This window comes from Oryctolagus cuniculus, chromosome 18, assembly GCF_964237555.1.
Source record: "Oryctolagus cuniculus chromosome 18, mOryCun1.1, whole genome shotgun sequence".
Taxonomy (NCBI): Eukaryota; Metazoa; Chordata; class Mammalia; order Lagomorpha; family Leporidae; genus Oryctolagus; species Oryctolagus cuniculus.
This window is the reverse complement of record NC_091449.1, coordinates 50168843-50189984: the sequence shown is the minus strand read 5'-3', so window position 1 is coordinate 50189984 and position 21142 is coordinate 50168843. Positions and strand designations below refer to the sequence as shown.

General features: G+C 57.7%; 1 protein-coding gene across 1 annotated transcript; it reads right to left on the bottom strand.

Annotated features, from left to right (window-relative positions):
* Positions 1-8469: 8469 nt before the first annotated feature.
* Positions 8470-17409, bottom strand: LOC127491327 (cocaine esterase). The gene is made up of 12 exons (XM_070062575.1): positions 17216-17409; positions 14239-14443; positions 13208-13346; positions 12433-12566; positions 12093-12351; positions 11587-11685; positions 11177-11317; positions 11001-11081; positions 10636-10780; positions 10111-10248; positions 9558-9630; positions 8470-9334 (listed from the first exon to the last, which is right to left on the bottom strand). Exons 1-12 carry the CDS (start codon positions 17292-17294, stop codon positions 9151-9153), a joined length of 1677 nt encoding a protein of 558 aa, XP_069918676.1. The 5' UTR covers positions 17295-17409; the 3' UTR covers positions 8470-9150.
* Between the last annotated feature and the right edge of the window lie 3733 nt (positions 17410-21142).

The following is a 21142-nucleotide window of genomic DNA, read 5'->3' as shown; positions in this document are numbered from 1 at the left end:
TGGGTCGATGCTGGAACTCGTAGAAGTAGACAGGGGCGTGGGTATCTGGGGACAGACAGGGAGATGGGTGGCCCCATCCCGGTGTTCTCCTACAATAACCATGGTGACGAAATGTAATTGCTGCACCAGGCTGGGTCCTGGACAGTTGGGGAGAGGTAGCAGGGGGAACAGGTGCAGTGGGCAAGCCCTGGGTTAGATCCAGCCTTGAGGTTTGTGGCTGTGAGATCTTGAAACAATCAGTGGAGCTCACTCAGCCCAGTCTTTTCTTCTGTTCCACAGTGGAGATGTCCATCTCCGGAACTGTCATGGAGGGTTACCGGGAGGAGCAACACCAAGTTCCTGGCACACCAGGACCCCATTAAGACATGGACTGGGACCTGGACAGGACAGGCATCACCCTCAGGAAAGGACCCAGCCCTGAGGCCTCAGTCCCAGATGAACTCACGCTGGAAATGTGCTACTCGGAGTGCAGGCATCACGAACATGGCGTCTGCCATCATCTCCTGGAACTGGGCTGTGAGGGTCTTGGGGTCCTCATTGCTCCCCATGTACTCGTCCATCAACAGGTCCCCCAAAGCGGGAGGCAGCATCTGGCCCAGGGGAAGGGGAAGGAGTGAGGGGAGCAGCTCCTGGGAGGGAGGCAGCAGGCTCAGGCTGGGGGACGGAGGTCCTGTATAGTCAGAAACTGGGGGAAGAACCAGGCTCCGGGAGAGCCCTCCCCAAACACACGGCAGAGCCTTGGTTCCTGGCGTCCCTGTGCGGCAGGTGTCTAATATGGGCTCTGTTGGGGCTGTTTTGTTGCTTGAGTTCCTTCACGGCCCCTCTGTCTCTCTCCTCTTGAGGGTCTGTGGTGAACAGGAGCTGAGTGGAGAGGGGAGATTCCCAAGAGTGGCATGGCTGGATCTGGAGCTTTGAAACCCGGAAACCTGCCTACCTCTTGGGCTATGGGGGAACTCAGGAGCGCGGGGTGGGTGGGGCTCACCTTGGGGAGGACCCAGCCATACTCATCATTGTTGACACCAATGATGCTGGGGACGGGTTGAAAGTCACCCGAGGCCAGTAGCTCCTCAGGGCATCTGGACAGGAAGACTCCATCCACCACGCCTTGGATGACCTTGAAGATCTAGGGGTCATGCAGGGTCATGGAGAAAGCTTGTGTCCCATATATTCTCATTGACCTCTGTGTCCATCCCCCATTCCTCGATCAGCCCATGGTGCTCACTCCCACCATGGGGTCTCCAGCCTGGCATCCAGGACTGGGTCCCCTGTTCCTTCCAGGGCTGGGATGTCAGGAGGCATGGATGGGAGGTAGCAGCCCCAGGGACTATGAGGTGCACACAAGCCCATCACCCCCTCACCCACGTGCACGGGGCCCAACCTAGGTGATGGCCAGCATCTCGTCTTCACTCTTGGCCCGTAAGCAGCGCACCAGGGTCTCAGAGTCCACCTGGCCACAGCCAGACAGGTTGGCCACCACCTGTAGTGGGACCACACAGGGGCTGGAACAGCCATGCTGGAGACCAGGGGTTGCCCACGGCCCCACTGGAGGCAGCTGCACCCCAAATCACACAGGGTGTGGTGTGTGCACGGCTGCAGTTGGAAGCTGATTGTTGCTCCTTCCCCATGACTTGGCACTGCCCAGCCCCAGTGGGCAGCACCTGCTGAGCTGGTTGCTGAAAACCTGGGGCTCAGGGCAGACAGCTGGTGGAGCTGAGAACCACCTCTGCCTCTGCTGGGACACAGGTGTGTGGCTTCTAACCCTAGAGCGTCTCAGTAATGCAATGGTAGGCAGCAGGGCCTGAGAACCCGATGGTCCTCCCTCCTTGTGCCCCTTGATCAGAGATGAAGTATAGGCAGGAGCAGCAGGCCTGGGCAGTGAGGACACTCACTGTGGAGACCACCTCAGACGAGCTGGAGATGAGGCTGGGCAGCAGGGCCACCCCACTCTCCATGATGGCTCCGTGGAAGAGACCTTGGTACATGGGCGACACCACATGGGATGACACACTCATGCCACCTGCAGACTCGCCGAAAATGGTGACCCGGCCAGGGTTGCCTCCAAAGTGGGCGATATTCTGCTGGACCCAGCACAGTGCGGCCACTTGGTCCAGGTAGCCCCAGTTGCCGGCGGCGTGCTGGTCTCCAGTGCTGAGAAGTGGCAGGGACAGGGATCACAGGGCTGTCCTGGTGCCACTCATCCGCAGTGCGCACCCCAGCCCCGGTCTCACCTGAAGAAGCCCAGGACTCCCAGGTGGTACTGGATGGTGACCACCACCACGTCCTCAAATGCTGCCAGTGCAGAACCGTCATACATGGAAGCCATGCCCGTAGTCCGCCCACCACTGTGGATCTACACCATCACCTGGGGAAATCAAGGGCATACCACGTGGCTCCCTCCAAACTATCCTGCTCATCCTCACCCTAGTCTAACCAGTCTTGGGTCTGTGCAGGTGCCCAGCGCACTGAACTCTGGCCAGACTGCAGGATCTGGGCCATGAACCAGGGACCCAATGCCAGCAGGAAGGCCAGGCCTCCATCCTTTGAGTCCAACTCCATCTTCAAAGCCTGGGTCCGTCAATTTCAACCCCCCCTGTGAGATGGACAAATAATGGCTGTCTATCTCATCAATCCACACGGATGCTCATCCTAGTGCCTTCCCTTCTTCAGGCCCCCACATCATCCGTGGCTGGGAGCTGTGGTGACCTCTGAGGGTAGCCAGGGGTCACTGAGTGTGCCTCCTGGGCATGAGGTGCTGCAGGTGTCCCAGGTTCATTCAAGACCATCAGTCTGACCTCTGACATCTCAACCCCTGGGATCCCATGCCAAAGGCTCAGCTGCCCACCGTGGGGGAGCAGCAGTTCTTGGCTCCCATAGTGAGAGGCTTCTGGACAGGGTGTGCTCACAGGAGGGCCCGTGCTCAGCTTCTCCTTTCTCATCTTCTAGCAGAAAGCAATGCCCTCCCACCCCGGCCGACCCTGCCCCACACTCACAGGCAGGTCAGAGCCCTCACGGGCATGTGCAGGCGAGTAGATGTTGAGGTACAGACAGTCCTCGGACATGGGGATTGAAGGCAGGGTGAGGTTCAGCTGCAGAACATCTTGACCCATCATAGCAAAGTTCTGTGGACACCTGGAGCCACCCAAGGCAGCCATTAGTCTAGAGCCTGGATCTAGTGTGCCCGACCCTCCTCGGGCCTCCTCCTAGAGCCCTTCCTACTCATGGGCCTCCCTAAGACACTTCCCACCAGGATCCAGGTCCTAGACTCTGGGTGAGCTGGGATGGTCCAACATCAGGGAACCTCAGGTGTCTGAGAGTCTGGGGACCACTCTTGACTGACAGGGGACTCTGTGGGAAGTCGTGACTTTCTTGAGGGGACACTCAGTGCTGGATGCCCAGACCCAGCCACGCCGGAGCAGGCCAGCCTCCCGCACACGAGCCTGGATGGACGGATGGCGTTTCCCCAGGAAGGGCAGTGGACGACCCTCACCTTCACTCTAGACTCAGGAACCTCCCCGTTCCCACAGTCTCCAGTCCTAAGGGCATACACGGGTCCCTGGCCAATGTCCTTGCCCTGTCGTTGGCTCAGTGACCATGACGACCCCCTCTGGTGCCCATCTCAGGGAGCTGCAGGATCTGCTGATGGAGTCGGGGCCTCCTACAAGCATGTGGAGCCAGGTGAACCTCACCCAGACACAGCGCCCCCTGCAGACAGAGAGCCTGTGGCCTCTCCTGGACACGGGGAGAGCGTCTCTGCTTTTCTCTCTGTACCTGGATTTAATGTGCTCTGAGTGCCACGTTCTGGCCCCAAAGCATTTCATGGTCACTGAATCCAGAAAGCCTAAGCAGACTCACTGAATAACACACGAGGGAGCCATCACCCACAGGGAAAGCTGGTTATGGGAGCTCTGTCCCAGACAGCTGGGCCTGGCCCAGACTCAAAGGATCTTTCCCCTGACCTCCCCCCAGGACCGGAGCTCCCCTGTGCCCTGGGAGCGCTTACATGGCTGGGTGGGAGGTCCCATCTCTCACTCCACTCCAAGCTTCAGCAGGTTCAGGAGGTGCAAAGCGCAGCGGCCCCACAGGTGGCTTGGCAAAGGGAATTCCCAGGAAGGTGTGGACGCCCGCATCGGTGCCTTCCACGTGGACCAGGCTCCCGCGCACCTGCCCCGTGTGTGTGTTCCGGATGGGGCTGGCAGGGTCCTGGCCTGTGGGCAGAGAGGTGTCAGGTGGGGGCTCCCCATGAGCTGCCCTCCCACACTGCTACTGTGGCCTCTCCTTGGCATCGGCACCTCAGCCTTGCCAAGGCCTCGGACCTACAAACACTGACCTGACCAACGTCCTCCATGAGAAACTCTTCCCCATCTCCCAGCCAGCAGTGCTGTCCCTGAGCCCAGCCCAGGACATCCCACAGCTCCCGAGGCTCCTGGGACCTAGCACCCTCCCTGAGCACTAGGAGTCAGCGCAGGTGACAGCCCTGGGGGCGAGGAGAGCGTCCTTTCTGCTGACTGCCCTCGGTCCCAGGAGGTAGAGCTGTGAGCACCAGACTGACCAGGCTCCCCTGCTAGGAGGCTCATGCTCCAGGCAGCAAGAAGGGAAGAAAGGAAGCGTCCTCTAGGGGGCGGTGTAGTGGCGCTCGGGTGCACCCACAGCCTGCATGGCCAGCATCCCCTACACAGTTCCATCCTGGCTGCTTCACCCCGGATCTTGCTCCCTGATGCAGGTTCACTGCTGCTCTCATGCTGTCCCTCAAGGATCTGTGTTGTGCCACGAATCAGATATGAAAAGGTCGAGATGTTCTATGGTGAGGACTCAGCACCACATGCTGGTCTTCTCAAAAGAAGAAAAAAACTGCAGCGACCTCTAACAGCTGAACCTGATGGAGCCTCTAGGTACAATTCCTGTGTACACAGGGTGAGGGGACAGAGGAATGGTCAGAAGGCACCACAGGGACGGTGCCTCCCCCTCCAGAGAGAGCCAGGGGTACACCGGTTTCTCAACACAGGAATCAGGAGGAAGAGCACAGCGAGGCAGAGGGGGAGCTGAAGTGTGAGGGAGACTCAGCAACACACGACAACCGCACAGGGGTGCAGAGCGCGGGCGCGGGGGTGGGGAGGGGGCCTCTGCGCATCGCTACTGTAGGGAAACGGGACACCTGCTCTGGGAACCTGACGGGCAGTCCTGCAACACTTAACCTGGAGCTCCACCGCCCTGCAGGTCCCACCCTCGGTAGAAGCCCAAGGGAAGTGCCAACTGTTGGGCAGACACTTGGAGCAGCAGTAGCAAGGCCGCTGGGATGCTCCCCTCCTAACAGAGCGGGCGTCTGAGGGAGACTGTGGAGGGGAGAGCTCTTTCTCACTCTGTCTCTCCCTCTTTTCCTGTCTCAATGCCTTTGTCAGTAGAAATCGGGGCCTGCACTGTGGCGCTGCAGGTTAACGTCCTGACCTGGCACGATCTCTCTGTCTCTCTGCTTCTCCTCTCTCTGTGTAACTCTGATTTGCAAATAAACAAATAAATCTTTTAAAAAATCAGCAGAAATCAATCATCCCCAGCCCATGGAAGCTGACTCCTCCTCGGGAGGAACCTCCCATGTCACAGTAGGCGATGCCCGGCCACAAGGGTGCTCTGGGCCCCTGGGTCAGGGAGAGGAGAGCCTGGCCCCGGAGCGGGTGAGTAAACAGCGCCTCTGTCCTGAGCTGGTCCCAACCTTGTGCTTGTCGTTCGCCCCAACCATGGAGGACAGCGCTGCCTGCAGCAGCAGTTCCGGCTGTGAGGCTGACAGTGAGCTGAGCTCAGCAGAGTCCACGGAGGACAGGGGCGGCTTCTGTGCAGATGCTGCGTGTTTCCTGCCCCGGACACGCACAGCGACTCCCAGGGACCTTGGGAACAACTGCTCCCTCTCTGCGTGGGGACCCAGCCCCAGATATTACTTTATTAGGAACCACAGTGATGTGGGGAGATGATCTGCCTGGAAGGTCCTGGTCGCCGGGAGAGTCTGTGCATTGCAGGGCAGGCGGGGAGCCCGTGGGTGAGCATGGAGGGGGAGGAGTGGGGCCTGTGCTGGGGATTAGGTAGGGAGAGGGTGGGGTTAGAGACCTGGGCCTTTAGAATGAGGAGCAAATGGATCAAGCACACACCCCATGGGTAATACCCACGTGGGCTGATTCATGATAAAACACATGCCAGGTTCTAGGGTGGAGTCACGTTTGCCCTGGAACCTTAGCCTGCATATGTCTCTGCCAGGCGCACGGGGTCAGAGGAGACCCTGGCTTACAGATGGGCTTCTGGATTGGCACCAGGGGCTTTGAATTTTCAGGTCCAGTTACCACGACTGGGGCCACCTTGTGGGGCAGGGAGCCGCTCTGCCAAGGGAATGCAGCCCCGGAGACAAATGGTCCCAGGGCCGGTTCCTCACTGTCGGAGTCACTTGCTCCAGCAGCCTGGAGCCCAGGGAACCTCCCCAGCTCCCACGCTGCTGCCTGCCTCCCGGGCTGCCGACTAGGAGCTGTACTGCTCAGAGCCCTTATGTTGGGCTCAGTCCTCTGTGTTTGTATCCTCGGGCAGCCCCGACCCTCCACAGCCTCAGGTGCCAGCCCTGTCACTTCCACTGGCTTCAGCTACCCAGGTGTTGTTTTTCTGCGGCCGCAGGCTCTAATTGCGGGATTGGGCAGTACTGATCCTGGTTCCTGTTACTGCCGGCGGGATCCTCACTGGGTACCAGGACGAGGAGGAGTAGCAGGAGCCTGCAGGTCACGGTGCCCTAAGCCTGTCGCTGTGTCCACATGGTCTGAGGCAGGTCCGCAGGTGGGGCTCTGTGCCCAGAGGCTGCCTGGAGTGCTCCAGGGGCAGATCCTGGCCCAGCCCAGGACAGGCAGGGAACAGGCGGGGGTGGGGTGGGGCTTGTAGGCCTTGCAGGAGAGCAGGACTGAGAGGACTGGGCCTGGCGGGGCTGCCTCCTCTGGCTCCTCTCCTGGCCTCTGCCTCCCTGGCTCCTGCCTCCCTGGCTCCTGGCTCCTCTGGGTGTCCAATCCCTCTCCTCAGTCCTGGAGTCACCAAGTTTACTGTCCTCGCCGGCTGACTCCAGGATAGTGTAGGGATGGACAGCAAGCAGCACTGGGCTGTGACTGGACACCCTGGAGGCCTTCTCTGAGAATCTATTTTTAAAAAAGATGTATTTATTTATTTGAAAGGCAGAGTTCCAGAGAGTAAAGGAGAGATAAGGGAGTGATTTTTTTTTTAATATTTGCTTATTTTACGTGAAAGTCACAGATACACAGAGAGAGAGGCAAAAGCAGAGAGAGAGGTCTTCTTTCTGCTGGTTCACTCCCCACATGGCTACAATGGCCAGGCTGTGCCGATCTGAAGCCCGGAGCCAGGAGCTTCCTCCAGGACTCCCATGCGGCTGCAGGGGCCCAAGGACCTGGGCCATCCTCACTGCTTTCCCAGGCTACAGCTGAGACCTAGTTCAGAATGGAGCAGCCAGGTGTCAAACTGGTGCCCATTTGGGATGCCAGCACTACAGTCCAGGGCATTAACCCACTGAGCCACACTGCCAGCCCCTGCTATCAATTTTTATATCACTTTCCCAGGATGTACCTGTGGGTCAGCTGACCCAGGAAGGAGAAGCCATGATGGAAACAGGGAAGTGAAATTCTGGATGGAGGGGCCATAACCATCCCTTCAGTATTCCCACAGGTGAGATCCCACCCCACTGGGTTATGCATTTAGGGCACCGCCCCCTGAGATGAGAAAGGGGAGGGCCCTCTCTGCCCCTGGCTGTGCTTGGGAATCCTCCTTGGGCTGCCTCTTCCTCTCTTCCTCCTGGCAACCCTGGCCCATTCCTGCTGAGGGTCTCTCCGTGGGTGGCGGCCCTCAGTAGGCGTGCAGGTGTGGTCACGCTCTCTGTGCTTGAAATCAAAGCTGCTTTTGTGCACTGCCTGTGGCTGCTGCTGCTGTGAATCCTCATCTCCATGGGGACAAGAACCTTGAGTAAAATGTAAGACCCAGGGCCCACACCTTCCCCACCGGGCACCCAGCAGGGTACGTGTGGTCCTGTGACAGCAGTGGGGGTCCGGGAGTCAGCCTGAGTGTAGGAAACATCAGGCTCCCTGCAGGAAGGAGGAGCAGCCTGGGCACGGGAGCCCCCAGGGGAAGTGGACCCTGGCTCATGAAGGCTGCCTTTGTGCTCCCTGAGAACTGGCCTTGACCTCTGCTCAGCCCAGGGCTCTCTCAGCCACCATGGCCAGGGCTAGCCCAGGCCAAAGTCCAGAGGGAGAAACATTATCTGTGTACCCCACGTGGGTGGCAGGGGCCCAAGCCCTTGGGCCCTCCTCTGCTGCTTTCCCAGGTGCCTTACTAGAGATCTGGATCAGGAGTATAGCAGTTGGAACCTCAACTGTCACTCATATGAGATGCCAGCGACATGCTTAGAGGCTTGAACCCCTGTGCAAAGCAACAGCCCTATACTCTAGGTTACTGCATTAATGATTCATGGTATCCCAGCTGTGCAGGTAACCAGGTGTCTCTTGAGAGCTGAGGGTCTAAAAAAAAGTGGCAGGTTCACTCAGGTGAATGTGACTCAGTGTGAAAGGACTAGAACCCTTTATTTGTGCTGCATGGATGGGATTGAGGGCGCCACTCATGGCAGCCTGCAGGGACGAAGCCACGGTGACTCGTGGAGTCCGGGTCCTCTGTGGCCTCTAAGAGATGTGAGATCACAGGCATGCTGGGAGGAGGAGTAGGGGGAGGGCTTGAGGCACCCAGGGGTGGGCAACAATGCCCAACCCAGATCCTTCCTTGTGGGGAGGGCCTGGGGCTGGGAGGAGAGGAGAGGGAGGGTGCGGAGAAGGTGGAGGGGCAAGAAGCAGGAGGGGCCCAGGGCACAGTGGGTGTTGAGGAAGCTGGGCGGGCACTGGTGTTGCCCAACACAGCTCCAAGGAGGGTGTATGGAATGTGTCTCACACGAGGGACCCAGGGCAGGCTTGGCAATGAACCTCAAGCCGTGAGTTCCCCCCAATGGTCAGCTGAGTTGACAGAGGCAGGGAGGATTGAGTGGCCACGTTAGAGTGCCCAATACATTCTCTGTGGATGTGTGTGAGTGCATCGGGGCCCCACCTGCACTGGAGCCCCTGTCCCCCACCCCCACACAGGCAGCTACAGCTCTGTGTGCTGCTCAGCTCCTCTTAGCTCCTGGACCCTCTGGGGCAGGGTGTGGGTCCAGAACTGGAGCCTGCGGGCCTTCAGGGCCTGGCCCACTGCAGGCTGCACGTTCAGCTGCAGGTATCGCTCGTCCTGGTCGAACATGGGCCAGTGTGGCAGGCCCTCGCCATTGGGGTTCCTGCAGACAAGACACAGACGTGAGCTGCTCGTGGCCCACCCCAAGGTCACTGGGAGATGGGAAGAGTGTGCCTGGTCCCATGGCCCCTGTGAGTGCCAGTGGGTCCTGCAGCTGGCGAGGGACTGTCACATGACTTAGGTCCCTGGATCCTGGTGAGGTCCCCCCAGAGGAGGGAGGGCAGAGGGTCCCAGGTCCCTGGGGATTTGAAGGGGGGTTTTCTCACCCGTTGTGAGCAAAGTTGGCCCAGTACTTCATCACCCTCCTGCTCAGCAGCTCCTCCTCCTCAGTGAGGGGCACTGCAGAGGGGAGGGCCAGGGTCAGCTCGGCCACCCCAGTCCTGCAGCCCATCATGCACCACGCTCCAGCCCAGGTGGAGTAGACCCTCGGCTACTTGCAACCTGTTTGTCTTTCCTTCACCATTAGGACCAGCCTTTGTCATTTTCATGTCCCATTCATCCCCTAAGTCATCGACTCTGCATATTTCTTTACCAAGACGGTTGCTTCCCTCTGTCCCTGGGACATTTGTAAGGAAACAGACCTGACTTTGAACCCATGTGCACCCAGGCAGGACACTTATCCCTGGGAGGGCTCAGGAGGAGGGAGCAGAGGCTGCATCATGGGGGCTCTCAGACCCAAACCTGGCTCCGCCCTCTGAGCTATAAGACTTTGGAACCTGGATCCCATCTGAGCCTCCTGCTTTCATCCCAATGGGGGGTGCAGAGCCCCTCAGAGAGAGCCTGGACCTCATCCCATCCTGGTAATGGAGGAAGATTCACCTTTGCTGCCAAAGAAATGTGATCTGAACACAAAGAGCAGCTCATCGCCGTGGTCGGCCCTCACGTGGGGCGGCCTGAGGTCCTTTGTGAAGCTGGGTTGATGCTGGAACTCGTAGAAGTAGACAGGGGCATGGGAACCTGGGGATGGACAGGGAGATGCGTGACCATGGGAACCACACATCACGGCCACACTAGGCTGGGTCCTGGCAGTATAGCAGAATCCCGGGTGGAGCAGGTGCAGTGGGCATGACCTGGATTAGATCTCGCCTTGTGCTTCGTGGCTATGAGGTTTGGGAACAGTGAGTGGAGCTCACTCAGATGTCGCCTCCTAGTTCAATAAAGGACATATCCATCTCCAGGTTCAGTCATGGGGGTTTAGTGAGAGGAGTGACACCAAGTCCCCGGCACTCTGGGGCCCACTTAAGACATGGATCAGGACCTGCACAGGGCAGGTGTCACCCTCAGGAAAGGACCCAGCTCTGAGCTGCCCCTAGCGAGTGAGGCCTCAGTCCCAGATGAACTCACGCTGGAAATGTGCTACTCGGAGTGCAGGCACCACGAACATGGCGTCTGCCATCATCTCCTGGAACTGGGCCATGAGGGTCTTGGGGTCCTCATTGCTCCCCATGTACTCGTCCATCAACAGGTCCCCCAAAGCGGGAGGCAGCATCTGGCCCAGGGGAAGGGGAAGGAGTGAGGGGAGCAGCTCCTGGGAGGGAGGCAGCAGGCTCAGGCTGGGGGACGGAGGTCCTGTATAGTCAGAAACTGGGGGAAGAACCAGGCTCCAGGAGACCCCACCCAAACACACGGCAGAACCTTTGTTCCCAGAGTCCCTGTGTGGGCAGGTGTCTGGGATGCGCTCTGTTGTGGCAGGAGCCTGGGGGCCTCACCAGCTGTTTTGTTACTTGATGCGTAATCTCCTGCATCGCCTGTCTGTCTCTCTCCTCTTGAGGGTCAATGGCAAATAGGAGCTGATGGAGAGGTGAGAGTCCCATGTTGGCATGGCTGTGCCTAGAGTTTTGAAGCCCAAAAACCTGCCCACCACATGGGCAATATGGGCACTCACCTTGGGGATGACCCAGCCATACTCATCATTGTTGACACCAATGATGCTGGGGACGGGTTGAAAGTCAGCCGAGGCCAGCAGTTCCTTGGGGTGTCTGGGCAGGAAGACTCCGTCCACCACCCCTGGGATGAGCATGAAGGGCTGTGGAGTCACACGGGTCAGGGAGAAAGTTTTTGTTGCAGGTATTTTACGCTGCCCTCCTTGTAAATCCCCCAAGCCTGGCTGAGCCCAGGCTGAGCCCAGGTTGCTCCCTCCCACCATGGGGTCCCCCGCCTGGTATACAGGACTGTGCCTCCTGTTCCCTTCCAGGGCTGGGATGTCAGGAGGGCATGGATGGGAGGTAGCAGCCCCAGGGACTATGAGGTTCACACAAGCCCATCACCCCCTCACCCACGTGCACGGGGCCCAACCTGGGTGATGGCCAGCATCTCCTCTTCACTCTTGGCCCGCAAGCAGCGCACCAGGGTCTCAGAGTCCACCTGGCCACAGCCAGACAGGTTGGCCACCACCTGTAATGGGACCACACAGGGGCTGGCACAGCCATGCTGGAGACTGGGGTTGCCCACGGCCCCATTGAAGGCAGCTGCACCCCAAATCACACAGGGTGTGGTGTGTGCTCGGCTGCAGTGGAAGCTGATTGTTGCTCCTTCCCCATGACTTGGCACTGCCCAGCCACAGTGGGCAGCACCTGCTGTGCTGGTTGCTGACAACCTGGGGCTCAGGCGGGCAGAGTGGCAGAGCCAAGAATCACCTCTGTTACCACTGGGGCTCAGATGGCACATTCTGACCCCAGACCTCCTCAGCAGTTCGCAGATAGGCAGCAGTGCCTGTGTACCCAATGACCTCATAGTGACCACTTCAGCAAGACTAAGAGAGGCAGGAGCAGCAGTGCTGGCTGGGCAGTGAGGACACTCACTGTGGAGACCACCTCAGATGAGCTGGTGATGAGGCCGGGCATTAGGGCCACCCCACTCTCCATGATGGCTCCGTGGAAGAGACCTTGGGACATGGGTGACAGCATATGGGATGACACACTCGTGCCACCTGCAGAATCGCCGATAATGGTGACCCGGCCAGGGTTGCCTCCAAAGTGGGCGATATTCCGCTGTACCCAGCGCAGTGCAGCCACTTGGTCCAGGTAGCCCCAGTTGCCGGTGGCGTGCTGGTCTCCAGTGCTGAGAAGTGGAAGGGATAGCGGTCAGAGGGCTGTCCTGGTGCCACTCTTCCCGCAGTGCCCACCCCAGCCCTGGTCTCACCTGAAGAAGCCCAGGACTCCCAGGCGGTACTGGATGGTGACCATCACCACATCCTCAAATGCCGCCAGCGCAGAACCGTCATACAAGGAAGCCATGCCCATAGTCAACGCACCACCGTGGATCCACACCATCACCTGGGGGGTCAAGGATGGACCTTGTGGCTCCCCCCAGTGTAAAGCCTGCTCATCTCCAAATTGATCTAACCAATTTTGGGATCTGTGCAGGTGCCCAGCACACTGAACTCCACCCAGACAGCAGGATCTGGGCCATGAGCCAGGGACCCAGTGCCAGCAGGAAGGCCAAGCCTCCCATCCTTGGAGTTCTAGCCCTTGTTTCAGAGCTTGGCTGCATCAATTCCAGAACCTGCAGTGAGGTGGAAAGCTAAGGGCTGAGTCTTGGTCCTTCCATATGGATGTTATTCAAAGTGCCCTCCCTCCCCAGGGGCTGCCCAAGCGTCCATGGCTGATGTCCTGTGTGACCTCCAAGGTCAGCCCTCACCACACAGCAGAGTGAGTCTCCTGGGTAAGAGGATGATGGCAGTATCCTGGGGCCATCCAGGACCCACTCATTCTGACCTCTGACAGCAGACAGGCCCCTGGGACCCCACGCCCAGGCCTCAGCTGCCCAGCATGGGGGAGCAGCTCTTTTTGGCTCTGAGAGTGAGAGGCTTCTGGACAGGGTGTGCTCACAGGACACCCGTGCTCAGCTTCTCCTTTCTCATCTTCTAGCAGAAGGCAATGCACTCCCACCCCGGCCCACCCTCCCCCACACTCACAGGCAGGTCAGAGCCCTCACGGGCATGTGCAGGCGAGTAGATGTTGAGGTACAGGCAGTCCTCGGACATGGGGATGGAAGGCGGGGTGAAGTTCAGCAGCAGAACATCTTGATCCATTATAGCCAAGTCCTGCAGACACCTGGAGCCACACAAGGCAAGATGTTAGTCCAGTGCTCTGCAGTGGCCCACACCAGACCCTCCCCATCCCCTGCCTCCTGCAACGCTGCTCACTCATGGTCCTACTCTACGCCCTTCCCACCATGATACACCTCTTAGACTCTGGGCAAGTCGGGATGGCGCCAACATCCAGGGAGCCTCAGGTGTGTGAGGGACTTGGGCACCACTTCCAGACTCTCAGGAGACTTGAGGGAGGTTGTGACTGCAGTGACACTCAGTGGAGGTGACATCAGTGCTGGATGCCCAGACCCTGCCATGCCCGGAGCAGGCCAGCCTCCCATACACGCTGCCTGGGTGGACGGATGGCGTTTCTCCAGGAAGGCCAGGTGGGCTTCTGTGGCCTTAATTCTAGATTCTCTGGGAACCTCATCGCTCCCACACTCTCATTCGTAAGGACAGACAAATGTCCCTTGGTCAGTGTCCCTTGGCTCAGTGACCATGGCAGCCACCAATGTTCCCTTCTCAGGGACCTGCAGGGTTTGCTGCTGGAAGTCAGCGAGAGCAGGGACTCCTACAGATGTCATGGAGCCAAGCTGGCCCTCACCCAGAGCCAGCGCCCCTGGCTGCACAGAACCTGTGGAGAAAGTGAACGAGGGGAGGTGGGTCTCTGCTTCTCTCTGCAGCACCTGGAGCTCACGCCCTCTGAGTGTCAAGTCCTGGGCAGGAGCCTGGCAGCAGCCAGGAGCCTCCTGAGCCTTCGCAGGCTTGCTGGAATCTTGCACATGGCAATCCTGCACACAGGAGGATCGTGGCTTTCAGGTGTGAGTTAAAGGACAGCTGGGCTGGCCCACTGCTCAAAGGATCTCCTCCCCCACCCCCGGTCCAGAGCTTCCCTATGCCCTGGGAGGGCTTACATGGCTGGGTGGGAGGTCCCGTCCCTCACTCCACTCCAAGCTTCAGCAGGTTCAGGAGGTGCAAACCGCAGCGGCCCCAGAGGTGGCTTGGCAAAGGGAATTCCCAGGAAGGTGTGGACGCCCGCATCGGTGCCTTCCACGTGGACCAGGCTCCCGCGCACTTGCCCCGTGTGCGTGTTCCGGATGGGGCTGGCAGAGTCCTGGCCTGTGGGCAGATTGGTGCATCAGGTGGGGGCTCCCCATGAGCTGCCCTCCCACACTGCTGCTGTGGCCTCTCCTTGGCATCAGCACCTCGGCCTTGCCAAGGCCTCGGACCTACAAACAGATTTCCTGCAAGTGCCTTATGATTCCACTCAAATGAGCGGCCAGAAATAGCGTATCCATAGTGATAGGAAGCAGAGCAGTGTGTTTCTGATGCTGAGGCCGGGATCGCACCGAGTGGAAGAACTGACAGAGTGATCTCTGTGAATGGAATAAACAGCCATGGAAGTGCACAGTGGACATTGTGCAAGGCCCTGGGAACCTTGCTGGCCCCTGAGCAGGAGGCCCTAGGCTGGGTGGGTGGACAGAAGCCCACGATACCAGTCACCTTTTTCCACTCATGGTTTTTAATTACATTCTTCCTCTATGTGGGCTCAGTAACCATAGAAGCAATGAACTTTTCAGACCGAAAATATTCAGGAAAATATATTGTGTGTCTGTGCTCAGTATTACAGACTTTTCTCTCACTCTTCCTGACGCTGATATAACAATTACTCACCCAGCACTTGCGTTGTGTGGTAGAACTCATCTGGGAATGATTTAACGTGTGCCAGAGAACTGTGGCACATACACGCAAACACGATGCGGCTTTCCGTACAGAAGTCGAGCGTCCCAGTTTTGGAATAGGCGCTCTGGAATTTAGGAATAGACTCCCAGTTCAGGAATAGACTCCCAGTTTAGGAATAGACTCCCAGTTCAGGAATAGACTCCCAGTTCAGGAATAGACTCCCAGTTCAGGAATAGCCTGCAGCCTGCTGGAGGACCAGCAGAACGCACCCCTCATCTGATGCACCCTGTGGCCAATCTCAGACACACCCACCTGTGGCCAAATCAGACTTTATTATTGGTGTGGCTGGGCCAGGGAGTTAAGAGTCTTTGCTTCAAACTCCCCTTCCTCTGGCTCACGGAAGGGGCTTTTATACACACACACAGAGCGTAAGCTGGGAAATGGGGTGGGGGGAGTCTGAGCTCTAGGTAGTGTCCTTAGCATTCATCTCCCTGAGCTGTGGCTCTCTATGGGCCAATTTGTACCTGGATTTCAGACACGCACACACCCTGTGTCCTTTCAGTGTCAACCTGGTGACTGTTCCGTCCTGAGTGGTCATCTACTTTGTTTCCCCTAAGATTTATTTATGTGTTTGTGTGAAAGGCAGAGCTACTTACAGAGAGAGGGAGGAAGGAAAAGAGACTCAGAGATCTTGCACCCACAGGTTTACTCCCCAAAGGGCCACAATGGCTGGGGCTGGGCCAGACCAAAGCCAGGAGCCTGCAACTCCATCCAGGTCTCCCAAGCACTTGGACCATGTTCCTCAGTTTTCCCAGGGGCGTCAGCAGGGAGCGGGATCAGAAGTGGAACAGTCAGGACTCAAACCTGCGCTCACGTGGGATGCTAGCTTCGCAGGTGGCAGCTTAACCCTCTGGGCTTCCACGCTGCCCCCTCGATTGTTTCTTTGAGGAATAAGACTTTTGCAGGAATAAAAAACAACTTCCTCATTAGAATACGGCCAGGGGATTTATTTTTGTGTTATTGGCGGGGGAGTGGACATGAGGCTCCTCCAGGGAGAAACTGGGCCTTTTTTTTTTAATCTTTGGGAGACTCTGTGACAACACCAAGAGACAACTGGATTCTTTCCGAGCATGAGAGCAACAGGAAATACTGTTTGAGCCACTGGGGCTGGAGTTTCGGCCCCGCAGCTTAACCTGCCGCTGGTCACACCAGCATCCCGCATCAGAGTGCCTGTTGGATCCCAGCTGTTGTGCTTCTGATCCAGCTCCCTGCTCCAAGCCTGAGAAGGCAGTGGAAGCTGGCCCAGGTCCTCGGGCCTGATTCCTGGTTCCCACAGGGCCCATCCCCAAGTGTTGCAGCCATCTAGGGAGTGAACCGGCAGATGGAAGCGCACTCGCTCTCTGGTCTCCCTCTCTCTGTCAATTTTCAAATAAGTAAATATTTAAAAATCGATAAATGAATAAAAATGGCAACTGCATGGCCGGGCTGAGCTTCCTGCCAGGCTCAGACATCCGTGAGAGTCTGGGCAAAGGGCGGGGAATGGTGGAATTCCAGCTGGGCTGGGCACAGGGGAGGGTGAGTGTGGAGCCCCTGGGCAGAGTAGATTGGGACAGGGTGGGGGAGAAGGCCTGTCAACCTAGAGCATTCAGGGTCGGACACCCAGGCCCCATCTCACCTGGGTGAGCTCTGGTAAGGTCAGGGAGGGCCCGGGCAGGCACTGAGCCCCTGGTCTTTGCCTTCAAGTGGAAGCCTCTGGCCCCAGGGCAGCCGGGTGGGCTGAGGGGCCCTGTGGCTTCTGAGATCAGCCGGGGCCCCCATGCTCCCTGCTATTAACCTTCAGAGGGGACCGGGTGCCTCTGGCCAAGGGCACCCAAGAGAGTCCCTGGCAAGGCGAAGATGTTGATAATTGTTTTCAGGACCGCGGGTCGGGGCTCCAACAGCCACACACACAGGAAGGGAATGCCTGGACCACTCAACCCAAGTTGCCCTCTTAGAGCCCCTCCTGTTAGGTGCACTCCTCGGTGTCTGGGGCCTCGGGCAGCCCTGACACTCTACAAGCCTCAGGGGCCCACCCTGGGTGCTGGGGTCTGCGCTGTCACTTCTGACCCCTCCACCAGCCCTGGTGCTGCCCTCCTGCGGCCGCAGGCTCTAACTGCGGGATTGGGCAGGTCTGACCCGGATCCCTGTTGCCGCCTGCGGGAGCCTCACCATTGGCCGGGACAAGGAGGAGCAGCAGGAGCCCGCAGACCAGGGCGCAGAGCCGCGTGTCCATTCGGTGCGTCCCCATGGTCCCAGGCAGGTCCGCGTGTGCACTGCTGCAGCCCTGAGGCTGTCCCAGGTACTCCAGGTTGAGGATCAGGACCTCACCCAACCTGCCCAAAAGGGAGTTTGGCCTGGGCGGGGAGCAGGCGGGACGAACCTGGGGGCGGGGCTTGGGGGCCAGGCTAGAGTGGGACTGAGCAGGCAGAGGCCAGCACACCGGTGAGGAATGGCCTCCTCCCCTCTATCAGGCCCCTGCGTGCTGTGCCGGGACCCTCCCCTCTGTCCTGGGGTTCCTGTGCTCACTGTTCTGGCAGCTGTGGCCCAGGAGGTGGAGAGCAGGGAGCAATGGGCTGTGACTGCAAACACCGGGAGAGTCTGGGGCAAGATCAGGACCCCTCCTAGAGAGGAGCGGGATGACCTGCGGGGACGCGGGACTGGGCTGGCACCTGCACTGCCTGGTGACTGCCCCCAGCACTGCCAGCTCCTCCCCAGTTTCAGGACTCAGTTTACCCATTCAGCTGTCTCCACGGGAACCTCCCTACTCAGTCACGGCTCTTTTGAAAGGCACACATGACCCTGGTCCTTCTTTTCCCTTTGTTTAATCATTGACTTTCTTAGTGTCTGGAGGGAGAGATATTCCCCAAAGGCCTGCGTTGGTTGGGCCTGTGCCAGGCCAAATCCAGGAGTCAGGAACTGAGTCCCGGTCTCTTGCATGGTGTCAGGGATCCAAGTAGGTGAGTTCTCACCTGCTCTCTCCCTCGGTGTGTGTGCCTGGGATGCTGGAATCAAGAAAAGACCTGGGGGGGCATCCGCTGCGGCGCCAGCATCCCATATGGACGCTGGTTCGAGTCCCGGCTACTCCACTTCCAATCCAGCACCCTGCTATTGCACCTGGGAAAGCAGAAGAAGATGGCTCAAGTCCTTGGGCCCCTGTACCCACATGGGAGACCCAGAAGAGGCTCCTGGATCCTGGCTCCTGGTTTCAGATTGGCCTAGATCTGGCCATTGCAGCCATCTGGGAAGAAAAGCAGTTGATATAAGATTCCCCACCACCACCACCGCAAACTCTGCTTTTCAAATGAATACAGATTTATTTTTTTTAAAAAAAAGCAGATCTGGGACTCAAACCCAGGTGCTCCAATATATCATTGTGGGTGTCCCAAATGGCATCTTAATGGCTAGGCCAAGGCTCCCTCTGTCGGTGGCACTTCTTAAGGTCTATCCCCCTGATCACTTGTGACTTTCCATGTCCCCAGCTCCCCCAGAGAGGTGTGTTAGGCACATTTCATAGGAACCTGTGGATCTGAACCCAGCGAGGCATTCCCGAGCCCCTGGAGAGGCACGCACTTCAGTGGCAGCTTGCAAAGTCTGTGTCCCTTCAGGCTACAGGGAAGCCGGCGTGGCACAGGATCCAGCCTCAGCAGAGGGAGAAATAGTGTCGGGACCAGCCTCGAGTGGCCTTTGGTACCCGCTGAGAACCAGCCATGGCTTCTGAGTGCTGCCCCTGCCCCTGCGGTCACAGGAATCCATCAACAGAGCGAAGAAACACCAGCAGAAGGGGAGGAAACAGTTTCTTTCTTTCTTTCTTTCTTTTTTTTTTTTTTGACAGGCAGAGTGGACAGTGAGAGAGAGAGACAGAGAGAAAGGTCTTCCTTTGCCGTTGGTTCACCCTCCAATGGCCGCCGCAGCCAGCGCGCTGCGGCCGGCACACCGCGCTGATCCGATGGCAGGAGCGAAGAGCCAGGTGCTTTTCCTGGTCTCCCATGGGGTGCAGGGCCCAAGCACCTGGGCCATCCTCCACTGCACTCCCTGGCCACAGCAGAGGGCTGGCCTGGAAGAGGGGCAACCGGGACAGAATCCGGCGCCCCGCCTGGGACTAGAACCCGGTGTGCCGGCGCCGCTAGGCGGAGGATTAGCCTAGTGAGCCGCGGTGCAGGCCGGAAACAGTTTCAAATGATTTATCTGACAAGGGATTGATGTCCAGAATATATAAGGAACTCAAACATTTGCCTTTTAGAAAGGAAAATGGTCTGAATGTGTAAGTTTCCTAAAGATGCTACACAAAATCTAAAAACTCTGAAAGCAGCCAACATCACTGGTTATCAAGGAAATACAAGTGAAAACCACAACGAGAAACCAGCTCACCCTGCTTAGAAGGGCTACCATCAAAAGGACAAAAATGATAAATGCTGGTGACGAGGAGGAGGAGGGGGAACTCCTCTACACGGTTAGCTGGAATCTAGGGAGGTCTTCAAAAAGCTAGACACACACCTACCAGGTGAATTCCTGATCCAGGGCAAATATCCGAAGGAAGTGAAAGCAGCATGTCAAGGAGACACCTGCGCGCCGGGGTTCGCTGCGGTACTGTGGGCAATAGCCGAGCTGTGGAAGCACTGCGTGTTGATGGGCAGATGAAGATGTAAAGCTGTGGTACATACACAATGCGGTGTGACTCACCCATAAAGGAGAGTGAAATCCTCTCTCTTGTGCAATGTGTTTGCATGGAGGGCACTGTGTTAAGTGAAATAGCCAGCCGCAGAGAGACAAGCACCATGCTCACACTCACTTTTTTTAATGCTTATTTTTATTTATTTGAAAGAGTTACAGAGAGAGGTAGTGCCCGAGAGAGAGAGAAAGGTCTTCCATCCACTGGTTCACTCCCGAAATGCCTGCAGAGGCCAGAGCTGAGCTGATCCAAAGCCAGGAGCCAGGAGCTTCCTCCAGATCTCACATACAGGTGCAGGGGCCCAGGTACTGGACCATCCTCCACTGGCTTCCCAGGCCATTAGCAGGGAGCTCGATTGGAAATGGAGCAGCCAGGACTCAAACTTGCACCCATATAGGATTCGGGCATCCCAGGTTGTGGCATAACTGGTTGTGCCACAGCACTGGCCCCTGCACTCACTTGTAGAAGCTACACAAGTTGACCCCGTAGCAGTAGAGAGAACAACAGTGGTCACCAGCGGGTAGGAGAGGCAGGAGAGAAGCCTCTGCAGAGGTTGGGTAACAGTTACCAGAATACAGCTGGAAGCAAGAGGTTGTAGAGCTCTAGGTCAAGCTAGGGTGACTGAAGTTTACTCCTTATCATGTATGTCAACAGAACTAGAAGACAGAGTTCAAAGATCCTTAAAGCAAAGAGCGCTAAGTATCTGATTTGACCTTTGTAGCTGCGTGCACGTTTGCTTCATGAATGCTGAATGGGCCGGCTGAGTGGATGGTCGTGGATGGAGGATTCAGCCGGCAGTCCCTGCGGGTGGTGCGGGCACTTTCTCCTGAGCCCTTCCTCCTGCCTAACACAGGCGGCTACAGCTCTTTCTGCTCTGCTCAGCCCCCATCAGCTCCTAGACTCTCTGGGGCGGATACGTGGTCCAGGATATCACAGGATATTGTAAGAACTTGTGCAGTTTTTTTTAAAAAATAAACTAATATGGTTTAATTCCATGAATGTTTTTTATAAAGACTTATTCATTTATTTGAAAGGCAGAGTTAGAGAGAGAGGAGACACACACACACGAGAGAGAGAGAGAGAGAGAGAGAGGTTGTCATCCCCTGGTTTATTCCACAAATGGCTGTAATAGCCAGGACTGGGCCAGGAGCTTCTTCTGGTTCTCCTACATGGATGGAGGGGACCTAGGACTTGGGCCATTGCTGCTTTCCAGGCGTATTAGCAGGGAGCTGGATAGGAAGTGGAGCAGCCAGGACTCGAACCTGCACCCATATGGGAGCTGAGGCTGCAAGACACAGCTTCAACCCACTGAGCCCCAGCGCTGGCCCTGATTGTGCAATGTTGCCCCAACTTCCCCTAAATTCGCAGGTACGAGTCAGGGTGACCAGCACAGCTGCTTAGATGGTTGTGCCCACCCTGGAGGTCCC

Excerpts from the sequence above, each read along its gene's own strand:
- LOC127491327 (XM_070062575.1), bottom strand. The coding sequence starts at position 17,294 with ATGGGGACGCACCGAATGGACACGCGGCTCTGCGCCCTGGTCTGCGGG. Across the intron at positions 13,347-14,238 it reads GGGACCTCCCACCCAGCCAT|GTGTCTGCAGGACTTGGCTA; the intron begins GTAAGCCCTCCC and ends GTGTGGCTCCAG. Across the intron at positions 10,781-11,000 it reads ATCAAGTAACAAAACAGCTG|ATGCTGCCTCCCGCTTTGGG; the intron begins GTGAGGCCCCCA and ends CCCCTGGGCCAG.